This window comes from Bombina bombina, chromosome 1 (genome assembly GCF_027579735.1).
Source record: "Bombina bombina isolate aBomBom1 chromosome 1, aBomBom1.pri, whole genome shotgun sequence".
NCBI classification, from domain to species: domain Eukaryota; kingdom Metazoa; phylum Chordata; class Amphibia; order Anura; family Bombinatoridae; genus Bombina; species Bombina bombina.
This window is the reverse complement of record NC_069499.1, coordinates 1,574,115,108-1,574,128,308: the sequence shown is the minus strand read 5'-3', so window position 1 is coordinate 1,574,128,308 and position 13,201 is coordinate 1,574,115,108. Positions and strand designations below refer to the sequence as shown.

Genomic DNA, 13,201 nt, shown 5'->3' with positions numbered 1-13,201 from the left:
GTAAGGTTTAGGGTGTTACAGTAATGGTGTGAGGTATATAGGACCCCCTAGACCTACTGCTGCTCATAGGGATGTTCCTTCAGCCAGTAGCGGACCTATTAAACCGAGGGCCTTGGTGCAATATTTCTTTCTTGCTTCCCCATGCTGTTCTGTATAATGTGTACAATGCATTAGGATTGTACACATTCTACACATGCCTAGGTATACACTGGCTGATATGGGCCCCCAGCACTTGGGCTCTTGTGCCACCACACCTGCTGCACCAATAGTAGTTCCGCCCCTGCCTTCAGCCATGAATAGGTCTGAACTTCTGTACTTGAATCCAGCTGAAAACACTCTGTTTGCACCTCTCAGACCCTTCTGTGCCTGAGCACCATACGCTACTACTCTGCTATGCTTCTAGCTGTATTATCATACACAACGTTTTCTGATTCTGATTTATATTTTGTAGTAATTGGTACCTGAGGTTTATGTTCTGTTGTTTTGCTCTCAGAGGCCTGGATTGAAAAGCCATCATTCGGAAAGCCATTGGACGAGCACCTGACGATCAGTGGGCGTGAGATTGCGTTCCCCATCGAGGCCTGTGTGACCATGCTACTAGACTGTGGGATGCAGGAAGAGGTACTCTAGGCCGCTGTATCTGTACATTTCTCCCAGTCTCCCCTCTGTTTAAGTGACCATGACTATGAATATCTTTAGATATGGAGGCCTATTTAACAAATGTCTGTCAGACCTGATCCAACAGTGCTGTCTGCCAGATGTGCCTTATTGCTGTAAAAAGCACCGCAGCTGTCTCTGGTTGTCACTTCTAATACCTAACTCATTCTACATTAGTAATTACACTTCCAGCCTGGATTCACCAGTACAAAGTAATCTTATATTAATGTTCCATGGCAAATCCATTAATGTCCATTGGAAGTTGAACTCCTCTGCTGTTTTGTGTTTTTTTAATTTAACAGCACTTGTTTTAAAAATAAAAACACATTCATTTCTAAAGTTACCGTAAGTGACATTAAACTCAACATTTAATCTCCCCCAAACTTTTAATTCATTATTTTGCCTTAATTGTGTTTTAGTTCTAATCCCAAAAAGCAAATTCTGTAACTTACAAAAGCTGCAAAAAAACTTCTGATTTAGGCAATTACCAGGTTTCCATTATCTCAATGGAAAAGAGGCATCAAAGAGCTTATTTCTCTTGTTAAGTGTATCCAGTCCACGGATCATCCATTACTTATGGGATATTAACTCCTCCCCAACAGGAAGTGCAAGAGGATTCACCCAGCAGAGCTGCTATATAGCTCCTCCCCTAACTGCCATTACCAGTCATTCTCTTGCACCCAACGAATAGATAGGATGTGTGAGAGGACTGTGGTGATTATACTTAGTTTCATACCTTCAATCAAAAGTTTGTTATTTTATAATAGCACCGGAGTGTGTTATTCCTTCTCTGGTAGAATTTGAAGAAGAATCTACCTGAGTTTTTCTATGATTTTAGCCGGAGTAGTTAAGATCATATTGCTGTTTCTCGGCCATCTGAGGAGAGGTAAACTTCAGATCAGGGGACAGCGGGCAGATTAATCTGCAAAGAGGTATGTAGCAGCTTATTATTTTCTGACAATGGAATTGATGAGAAAATTCTGCCATACCGATATAATGTAAACTCAGCCTTAAATGCAGTAGCAGCAACTGGTATCAGGCTGTCATGTATGTATATTTTACACTTCAGTATTCTGGGGAATGGCACTTCACTGGAATTATACTGTATGCATAAAACTTTAGCCTAATTTGCAGGGACTAGCAACAGGCTTTTTAATAACACTCAATTTATTAATGTTAAACGTTTTTTGCTGGCATGTAAAATCGTTTAATTTTCTGAGGTACTGGGTGAAAAAATGTTTTGGGCACTATTTTTTTCCACTTGGCAGTCGTTTTATTTAATTTATGACAGTTTACTGATCTCTCTCACTGTTATGTGTGAGGGGGAGGGGCCTTTTTTGGCTCTTTTGCTATGCATCAAAAAATTCAGTCAGAAGTTTATTGTCTTCCCTGCATGATCCGGTTCATCTCTACAGAACTCAGGGGTCTTCAAAACTTGTTTTGAGGGAGGTAATCACTCACAGCAGAGCTGTGAGATTGTAGTTGACTGTGATAAAAAAAAAAACGTTTATTTCTGTATTTTTTTTTTTTTTTTTCTGCTATCAGGGTTAGTTATCCTTTGCTAATGGGAGCAATCCTTTGCTAAAATTGTGTTTTTTTCAAAGATTTGATGCTATAACTTTTCAGTTTATTAATTTTCAACTGTCATAACTTTTTCTGTGCTTCTTATAGGCACAGTACGTTTTCATATTATAGTAAATTACTTGAAAAGTATTTCCAAGTTGCTAGTTTATTTGCTAGTGTGTTAAACATGTCTGATTCAGAGGAAGATATCTGTGCTATATGTGCTAAAGCCAAAGTGGAGCCCAATAGAAATTTATGTACTAACTGTATTGATGCTACTTTAAATAAAAGTCAATCTGTACAAATTGAACATATTTCACCAAACAACGAGGGGAGAGTTATGCCGACTAACTCGCCTCACGTGTCAGTACCTGCATCTCCCGCTCGGGAGGTGCGTGATATTGTAGCGCCGAGTACATCTGGGCGGCCATTACAAATCACATTACAGGATATGGCTACTGTTATGACTGAAGTTTTGGCTAAATTACCAGAACTAAGAGGTAAGCGTGATCACTCTGGGGTGAGAACAGAGTGCGCTGATAATATTAGGGCCATGTCAGACACTGCGTCACAATTTGCAGAACATGAGGACGGAGAGCTTCATTCTGCGGGTGACGGTTCTGATCCAAACAAACTGGATTCAGATATTTCAAATTTTAAATTTAAGCTGGAAAACCTCCGTGTATTACTAGGGGAGGTGTTAGCGGCTCTGAATGATTGTAACACAGTTGCAATACCAGAGAAAATGTGTATGTTGGATAAATATTTTGCGGTACCGGCGAGTACTGACGTTTTTCCTATACCTAAGAGACTTACTGAAATTGTTACTAAGGAGTGGGATAGACCCGGTGTGCCGTTCTCACCCCCTCCGATATTTAGAAAGATGTTTCCAATAGACGCCACCACACGGGACTTATGGCAAACGGTCCCTAAGGTGGAGGGAGCAGGTTCTACTTTAGCTAAGCGTACCACTATCCCGGTGGAGGATAGCTGTGCCTTTTCAGATCCAATGGATAAAAAGTTAGAGGGTTACCTTAAGAAAATGTTTGTTCAACAAGGTTTTATATTGCAACCTCTTGCATGCATTGCGCCTGTCACGGCTGCAGCAGCATTTTGGTTTGAGTCTCTGGAAGAGACACTTGAATCAGCTCCATTAGATGAGATTACACACAAGCTTAATGCCCTTAAGTTAGCTAACTCATTTATTTCAGATGCCGTAGTACATTTAACTAAACTTACGGCTAAGAATTCCGGATTCGCCATTCAGGCACGCAGAGCACTGTGGCTAAAATCCTGGTCAGCTGACGTTACTTCTAAATCTAAATTGCTTAATATACCTTTCAAAGGGCAGACCTTATTCGGGCCCGGGTTGAAAGAAATTATCGCTGACATTACAGGAGGTAAAGGCCATGCCCTGCCTCAAGACAGAGCCAAACCTAAGGCTAGACAGTCTAATTTTCGTTCCTTTCGTAATTTCAAAGCAGGAGCAGCATCAACTTCCTCTGCACCAAAACAGGAAGGAGCTGTTGCTCGCTACAGACAAGGCTGGAGACCTAACCAGTCCTGGAACAAGGGCAAGCAGGCCAGGAAACCTGCTGCTGCCCCTAAGACAGCATGAATCGAGGGCCCCCGATCCGGGAACGGATCTAGTGGGGGGCAGACTTTCTCTCTTCGCCCAGGCTTGGGCAAGAGATGTCCAGGATCCCTGGGCGTTAGAGATCATATCTCAGGGATACCTTCTAGACTTCAAATTCTCTCCCCCAAGAGGGAGATTTCATCTGTCAAGGTTGTCAACAAACCAAATAAAGAAAGAGGCGTTTCTACGCTGCGTACAAGATCTTTTATTAATGGGAGTGATCCATCCGGTTCCGCGGTCGGAACAAGGACAAGGGTTTTACTCAAATCTGTTTGTGGTTCCCAAAAAAGAGGGAACTTTCAGGCCAATCTTGGATTTAAAGATCCTAAACAAATTCCTAAAAGTTCCATCGTTCAAAATGGAAACTATTCGGACAATTTTACCCATGATCCAAAAGGGTCAGTACATGACCACAGTGGATTTAAAGGATGCTTACCTTCACATACCGATTCACAAAGATCATTACCGGTATCTAAGGTTTGCCTTTCTAGACAGGCATTACCAGTTTGTAGCTCTTCCATTCGGATTGGCTACGGCTCCGAGAATCTTCACAAAGGTTCTGGGTGCTCTTCTGGCGGTACTAAGACCGCGAGGAATTGCGGTAGCTCCGTACCTAGACGACATTCTGATACAAGCTTCAAGCTTTCAAACTGCCAAGTCTCATACAGAGTTAGTACTGGCATTTCTAAGGTCGCATGGATGGAAGGTGAACGAAAAGAAGAGTTCTCTCTTTCCACTCACAAGAGTTCCCTTCTTGGGGACTCTTATAGATTCTGTAGAAATGAAGATTTACCTGACAGAAGACAGGTTAACAAAGCTTCAAAATGCATGCCGTGTCCTTCATTCCATTCAACAACCGTCAGTAGCTCAATGCATGGAGGTGATCGGCTTAATGGTAGCAGCAATGGACATAGTACCCTTTGCACGCCTACATCTCAGACCGCTGCAATTGTGCATGCTAAGTCAGTGGAATGGGGATTACTCAGACTTGTCCCCTACTCTGAATCTGGATCAAGAGACCAGAAATTCTCTTCTATGGTGGCTTTCTCGGCCACATCTGTCCAGGGGGATGCCATTCAGCAGGCCGGACTGGACAATTGTAACAACAGACGCCAGCCTACTAGGTTGGGGCGCTGTCTGGAATTCTCTGAAGGCTCAGGGACAATGGAATCAGGAGGAGAGTCTCCTACCAATAAACATTCTGGAATTGAGAGCAGTTCTCAATGCCCTTCTGGCTTGGCCCCAGTTAACAACTCGGGGGTTCATCAGGTTTCAGTCGGACAACATCACGACTGTAGCTTACATCAACCATCAGGGAGGGACAAGAAGCTCCCTAGCAATGATGGAAGTATCAAAGATAATTCGCTGGGCAGAGTCTCACTCTTGCCACCTGTCAGCAATCCACATCCCGGGAGTGGAGAACTGGGAGGCGGATTTCTTAAGTCGTCAGACTTTTCATCCGGGGGAGTGGGAACTTCATCCGGAGGTCTTTGCCCAAATACTTCGACGTTGGGGCAAACCAGAGATAGATCTCATGGCGTCTCGACAGAACGCCAAGCTTCCTCGTTACGGGTCCAGATCCAGGGATCCGGGAGCGGTTCTGATAGATGCTTTGACAGCACCTTGGACCTTCGGGATGGCTTATGTGTTTCCACCCTTCCCGATGCTTCCTCGATTGATTGCCAGAATCAAACAGGAGAGAGCATCAGTGATTCTAATAGCGCCTGCATGGCCACGCAGGACTTGGTATGCAGATCTAGTGGACATGTCATCCTGTCCACCTTGGTCGCTACCTCTGAAACAGGACCTTCTGATCCAGGGTCCCTTCAAACATCAAAATCTAATTTCTCTGAAGCTGACTGCTTGGAAATTGAACGCTTGATTTTATCAAAACGTGGTTTTTCTGAGTCAGTTATTGATACCTTAATACAGGCTAGGAAGCCTGTTACCAGAAAGATTTACCATAAGATATGGCGCAAATACTTATATTGGTGCGAATCCAAGAGTTACTCATGGAGTAAGGTTAGGATTCCGAGGATATTGTCTTTTCTACAAGAAGGTTTAGAAAAGGGTTTATCCGCTAGTTCCTTAAAGGGACAGATTTCAGCTCTGTCCATTCTGTTACACAAACGTCTGTCAGAAGTTCCGGACGTTCAAGCTTTTTGTCAGGCTTTAGCTAGGATCAAGCCTGTGTTTAAAACTGTTGCTCCACCATGGAGTTTGAACTTAGTTCTTAATGTTTTACAGGGGGTTCCGTTTGAACCCCTTCATTCCATTGATATCAAGTTGTTATCTTGGAAAGTTCTGTTTTTAATGGCGATTTCCTCGGCTCGAAGAGTCTCTGAGTTATCTGCCTTACATTGTGATTCTCCTTATCTGATTTTTCATTCAGACAAGGTAGTTCTGCGTACTAAACCTGGGTTCCTACCTAAGGTGGTCACTAACAGGAATATCAATCAAGAGATTGTGGTTCCATCTTTGTGTCCTAATCCTTCTTCGAAAAAGGAACGTCTGCTACACAATCTAGATGTAGTCCGTGCCCTGAAATTTTATCTACAGGCAACTAAGGATTTTCGACAAACGTCTTCCCTGTTTGTCGTTTATTCTGGTCAGAGGAGAGGTCAAAAAGCTTCGGCTACCTCTCTCTCCTTTTGGCTTCGTAGCATAATACGGTTAGCCTATGAGACTGCTGGACAGCAGCCTCCTGAAAGAAATACAGCACATTCTACTAGAGCTGTGGCTTCCACTTGGGCCTTTAAGAATGAGGCTTCTGTTGAACAGATTTGCAAGGCTGCAACTTGGTCTTCTCTTCATATTTTTTCCAAATTTTACAAATTTGACACTTTTGCTTCTTCGGAGGCTGTTTTTGGGAGAAAGGTTCTTCAGGCAGTGGTTCCTTCCGTATAAAGAGCCTGCCTGTCCCTCCCGTCATCCGTGTACTTTAGCTTTGGTATTGGTATCCCATAAGTAATGGATGATCCGTGGACTGGATACACTTAACAAGAGAAAACATAATTTATGCTTACCTGATAAATTTATTTCTCTTGTAGTGTATCCAGTCCACGGCCCGCCCTGTCACTTTAAGGCAGGTAATTTTTCCATTAAACTACAGTCACCACTGCACCCTATGGTTTTCCTTTCTCTGCATGTTTTCGGTCGAATGACTGGTAATGGCAGTTAGGGGAGGAGCTATATAGCAGCTCTGCTGGGTGAATCCTCTTGCACTTCCTGTTGGGGAGGAGTTAATATCCCATAAGTAATGGATGATCCGTGGACTGGATACACTACAAGAGAAATAAATTTATCAGGTAAGCATAAATTATGTTTTTTCCTCTTTTGCACCTAGTTCATCATGCCGTAATGTCTGAGACCTTGTCAACAGCTTCCGAAAGTCTTTTAACTGTTTGCACTTTACGCGGTGTAAATTTGCATTTTTCAGCTAATTCTGGATGGAATGATTGAAAATGCGCCATCGTAAACTGTTGATAACCGTAATGGCTCCCAAAGGCAGTTTTTTAATTTTATGACCTTATTAATGGGGCTGAAACTGTCCCTGCAAATGGCGAGCTGTCCCCCATAGAAAGTAATGACGCTCCTTACAATGGAGAATTTAACAGGGAGAGAGAATGTGACACAGATTTTGCTTCTAGTTTCACATACATCTCTATCAGTGCAATAAGTGTATTGTGTGTTTTGAGACAAGGTATAATGTTTATTGAATACAATAAGACCTGTAAGAGTCTCCCCATTCAACTCAACCACCAAGGCTACAAAGCTCATTTTACATTGGAAAAATAAAGTACACTGTGAATTGGTTAATTTGGACACAATTTAAAAGTTACATTGTTTATTAAAGGAACAGTAAAGTCATAATTAGACATTCATGATTCAGACAGAGCATACAGATTTGAACAACTTTCCAATTTACTTCTGTTATTTAATTTGCTTCCTTTTGCTGAAAGGTTTATCTAGGTAAGTTCAGGAACAGCAAAGAATCTAGGTTCTAGCTGCTGATTGCTGGCTGCAAATATATACTGATTGTTATTGGCCCGCCAATGTGTTCAGTTAGAAACCAGTAGTGCAATGCTGCTCCTTCAACAAATGATACCAAGAGAATGAAACAAATTTGATAATAGAAGTAAAGTTGAAAGTTGTATAAAATTGTACGTTCTACCTAAATCATGAAAGAAAAATGGGTTTCATGTCCCTTTAAATACATTTTCTACAGTAAATATCGTTTGTACTGTTTATATAAAATACATTTTTGCATTTACCACGGATATTAATGTGTGCTATAAGTACAATTTTTAATACATACTTTATGATTTTTACTGCGTATTATCAATATGCTTTTTAAACGGCTTATTAAATTGTAGTGTCAGTTATGTCTCTTATCAAGAAACACAGATCAGAAGGTAAAATGCAACTTTCCCAAATCCTGTGAAGAACCTGAACAGGAAGCATTAGAGAACTGGGCGCTATGGGGAGAATTGTATCAATTTCACCAGTCTAGACAGGTTTTCCATGCTGACACTCGCAGGGGCAGCCCTGATGGAATTCTATAAAAAAAGGGTCTGTCCCTGTGAGTGGTGAGATGTCTTCCATAGAAATAATGAGAGATCTCTGTTAGGTAAAGTTTTGTAAAGAAACCCGGCGTAAGTTTAAACTTTAATATTACACGTAATACAAATCAAGCTATGCTGTTTTGAGTGCACCGTACCTTTTACTCACGGTTATTTTCAAATGCATAGGTTTTCCTTTCAGAGTAATCAGTGTTTTAAGTATTTTTTTTGCAAGATTTTCCGAGTCCACGGATTCATCCTAACTTGTGGGATATTGTCCTTCCTGATAGGAAGTAGCAAAGAGAGCACCACAGCAGAGCTGTCTATATAGCTCCCCCCTTAACTCCACCCCCCAGTCATTCTCTTTGCTGGCTCTAAGCAGGAAGGGTAAAGAGAAGAGGTGTTAAACTGTTAGTTTTATTTTATCTTCAATCAAGTGTTTGTTATTTTTAAATGGTACTGGTGTTGTACTATTTACTCTCAGGCAGGACATAGATGAAGATTTCTGCCTGGAGGATGATGATCTTAGCATTTGTAACTAAGGTCCACTGCTGTTCCCACATGAGCTGAGGAGTACAGGAAAACTTCAGTGTGAAGAATGGTTTCTTGCTATACAGCAATGAGGTATGTTCAGTCATATTTTCTGCATAGACTGTGTTAACTCAGAAAGGCTGACAGTGTCCCCATTAGGGGAAGGGTAAGCAGTAATCCTAGTTATATAAGGAAAGGCATTACTAGTTTACATACAGGGCTAATCTTATGGGCACTCAGTTTGTTATGTGAATTTGGGACAAACTTTTTTGTGTCTGGGAGTAACGTTTTCTATTTTATGGGACATTTGCTTGAGGGTTCTTTGGGGTTGTTTATAACCCACATGGCTTTCAGGCAGGGTTTGTTAGTTTTGTGTAGGCCCCAGCAACATCGAGTGAGGTGGACGGGGCCTACATTTACAAGCAGCAAGCAACTTCTCCTGAGGTCCTGATAGTCTTCTGAGGGACTAATTGAAGCTTTAAACCCCATATTATCGCTTCCTAAGGGCAGGTAGGGCCACAGCAGACAATTATCAATCAGTTTTTTTCATTTGGGGGTCTATTGCTTTTTTACTTGTGGTGCAATCCTTCAATCCTGTAGTGGGTACACTGTTAAAATTTCGGAATTTTTGAAGCAATTTTAACCTGTTTTTCAGTTTGTGTATGCCTTTTTTTCTCTTAAAGGTACAGTACCGTTTTTGCAAATTTTGCAAATTGTGTTTTTTTCATTAAATAAAGTGTTTTCCAAGCTTGCTTGCTTCATTACTAGCCTGTTAAACATGTCTGACACTGAGGAAACTCATTGTTCAATTTGTTTAGAAGCCATTGTGGAACCCCCTCTAAGAATGTGTCCCAATTGTACTGATATGTCTATAAATTGCAAACAGCATATTTTGACTTCTAAGAATTTGGCATTAAATGATTCTCAGACAGAAGGAAATCAGGTTTCGCCATCTAGTTCTCCCCAAGTGTCACAACCAGTTACGCCCGCACAAGCGACGCCAAGTACTTCTAGTGTGTCTAATTCTTTCACCTTGCAAGATATGGCTTCAGTTATGAATACTACCCTCACAGAGGTTTTATCTAAACTGCCAGGGTTGCAAGGGAAGCGCAGTAGCTCTGGGTTAAGAACAAATGCTGAGCCCTCTGACGCTTTAATAGCCGTATGCTATATTCCCTCACAATGTTTTGAGGTAGGGATGAGGGATTTGCTGTCTGATGGAGAGATTTCTGATTCAGGAAAGATGTTCCCTCAGACAGATTCAGATATGACGGCATTTAAATTTAAGATAGAGCACCTCCGTTTATTGCTCAGGGAGGTTTTAGCTACTCTGGATGATTGTGACCCTATTGTCGTTCCAGAGAAATTGTGTAAAAAGGACAAATATTTAGAGGTTCCTGTTTACACTGATGTTTTTCCAGTCCCTAAGAGGATTTCGGACATTGTTACTAAGGAGTGGGATAGACCAGGTATTCCGTTCTCTCCCCCTCCTGTTTTTAAGAAAATGTTCCCCATTTCTGACACCATAAAGGACTCATGGCAGATGGTCCCTAAGGTGGAGGGAGCTATTTCTACTCTGGCTAAGCGTACAACTATACCTATTGAAGACAGTTGTGCTTTCATTGATCCTATGGATAAAAAGTTAGAGGGTCTCCTAAAGAAAATTTTTGTTCATTAGGGTTTTCTTCTTCAACCTATAGTGTGCATTGTTCCGGTAACCACTGCAGCTGCTTTTTGGTTTGAGACTCTAGAAGAGGCTCTTCAGATGGAGACCCCACTAGATGATATTTTGGACAGAATTAAGGCCCTTAAGTTGGCTAATTCTTTTATTACAGACGCCGCTTTTCATCTTGCTAAGTTAGCGGCAAAGAATTCAGGTTTTGCCATTTTAGCACAAAGAGAGTTATGGCTTAAGTCCTGGTCAGCTGATGTGTCATCTAAATCTAAGCTTTTGACCATCCCTTTCAAAGGTAAGACCCTATTCGGGCTTGCACTGAAAGAGATCATTTCAGACATCACTGGAGGGAAGGGTCATGCCCTCCCTCAAGATAAGTCAAATAAGACAAGGACCAAACAAAATAAGGGTGGACCCGCTTCCTCTTCCCTGCTGCAAAGCAAGAGGGGAACTTTGCTCAATCCAAGCCAACCTGGAGACCTAACCAGGCTTGGAACAAGGATAAACAGGCCAAAAAGCCTGCTGCTGCCACTAAGACAGCATGAAGGGGTAGCCCCCGATCCGGGACCGGATCAAGTAGGGGGCAGACTTTCTCTCTTTGCTCAGGCCTGGGCAAGAGACGTTCAGGACTCCTGGGCCGTAGAAATTGTAACCCAGGGGTATCTCCTAGATTTCAAAGATTCTCCTCCAAGGGGGAGGTTCCATCTTTCTCAATTGTCTGTAAACCAGACAAAAAGAGAGGCGTTCTTACGCTGTGTAGAAGACCTTTTTACCATGGGAGTGATCTGCCCAGTTCCGAAAACAGAACAGGGGCAAGGTTTCTACTCCAATCTGTTTGTGGTTCCCAAAAAAGAGGGAACCTTCAGACCAATTCTAGATCTCAAGATCCTAAACCATTTCCTAAGAGTTCCATCCTTCAAGATGGAGACCATTCGGACTATTTTACCAATGATCCAGGAGGGTCAATATATGACTAGCGTGGATCTAAAGGATGCGTATCTACACATTCCTATCCACAAAGATCATCACCAGTTCCTCAGATTTGTCTTTCTAGACAGGCATTACCAGTTTGTGGCTCTTCCCTTCGGGTTGGCCACGGCACCAAGAATCTTCACAAAGGTGCTAGTGTCCCTTCTGGCGGTCCTAAGGCCGAGGGGCATAGCAGTGGCGCCTTATCTAGACGACATCTTAATTCAAGCGTCGACTTTCCAACTTGCCAAGTCTCACACGGACTTAGTGTTGGCCTTTCTAAGATCTCATGGGTGGAAGGTGAACGTGAAAAAGAGTTCTCTTATTCCTCTCACAAGAGTTCCATTCCTGGGAACTCTGATAGATTTGGTGGACATGAAAATATTTCTGATGGAGGTCAGGAAATCAAAGATTTTAACCACCTGCCGAGCTCTTCATTCCATTCCTCGGCCGTCAGTGGCTCAGTGTATGGAGGTAATCGGACTAATGGTACTAAAAGGCTACGCTATCTCTCTTTCCTTTTGGCTGAAAAGCATCATCCGTTTGGCTTATGAGACTGCTGGACAGCAGCCTCCTGAAAGAATTACAGCTCACTCCACTAGAGCGGTAGCTTCCACATGGGCTTATAAAAATGATGCTTCTGTTGAACAGATTTGTAAGGCTGCGACTTGGTCTTCGCTTCATACCTTTTCCAAATTTTCCAAATTTTATACTTTTGCTTCTTTGGAGGCTATTTTTGGGAGAAAGGTTTTGCAAGCAGTGGTGCCTTCCGTTTAGGTTCCTGTCTTGTCCCTCCCTTCATCCGTGTCCTAAAGCTTTGGTATTGGTATCCGACAAGTAAGGATGAATCCGTGGACTCGGTACATCTTGCAAAAGAAAACAGAATTTATGCTTACCTGATAAATTTCTTTCTTTTGCGATGTACCAAGTCCACGGCCCGCCCTGTCTATTCAAGACAGATAGTATTTTTTATGTAAACTTCAGTTACCTCTGCACCTTATAGTTTCTCCTTTTCTTCCTTGGCCTTTGGTCGAATGACGGGGGGTGGAGTGAAGGGGGGAGCTATATAGACAGCTCTGCTGTGGTGCTCTCTTTGCCACTTCCTGTTAGGAAGGATAATATCCCACAGTTTAGGATGAATCCTTTGACTCGGTACATCGCAAAAGAAAGAAATTTAGCAGGTAAGCATAAATTATGTTTTTGATCAAATCTCATCAACTTTTAAGTTGTGAGAAAAAACTGTCAAATCTGTAGGTTGAAAATGTTTATAGAATTACGCTGGGATTTATGAAACAATTTCATATACGCCCATGTTCAGCCCGTTTTATGAAAAAACAACAATTACGCTTTGTATTTTGTACTTTTAAATACAAATTTCTTGCTTTTTTTGCACATCCAGTGTACCTAAATTATGATTTACGCTGTTCATTGTTAATACGATCTATTCCTGTTTAATTCACATACAAATTTTAAGTTTTTTACAGCATATGATCGGGTTGATTGACATCCCCTGCTAGCGGCCAATTGTCTGCAAATCTTTACAAGAACCGCTGGTGCAATGATAAATGCCGACAGTGTATGCTGTTGGCATTTATCTATGTGCAGCAG

The 13,201-nt window shown here is 42.0% G+C and overlaps 1 protein-coding gene across 1 annotated transcript in view; it reads left to right on the top strand.

The window, feature by feature from the left end:
• Positions 1-13,201, top strand: part of ARHGAP44 (Rho GTPase activating protein 44) — a 271,202-nt gene that overhangs the window by 39,012 nt on the left and 218,989 nt on the right. Inside the window, exon 5 of the mRNA XM_053710111.1 lies at positions 494-621. Within this exon, the coding sequence (XP_053566086.1) occupies positions 494-621 (128 nt within the window). The remainder of the gene's footprint in view (positions 1-493; positions 622-13,201) is intronic.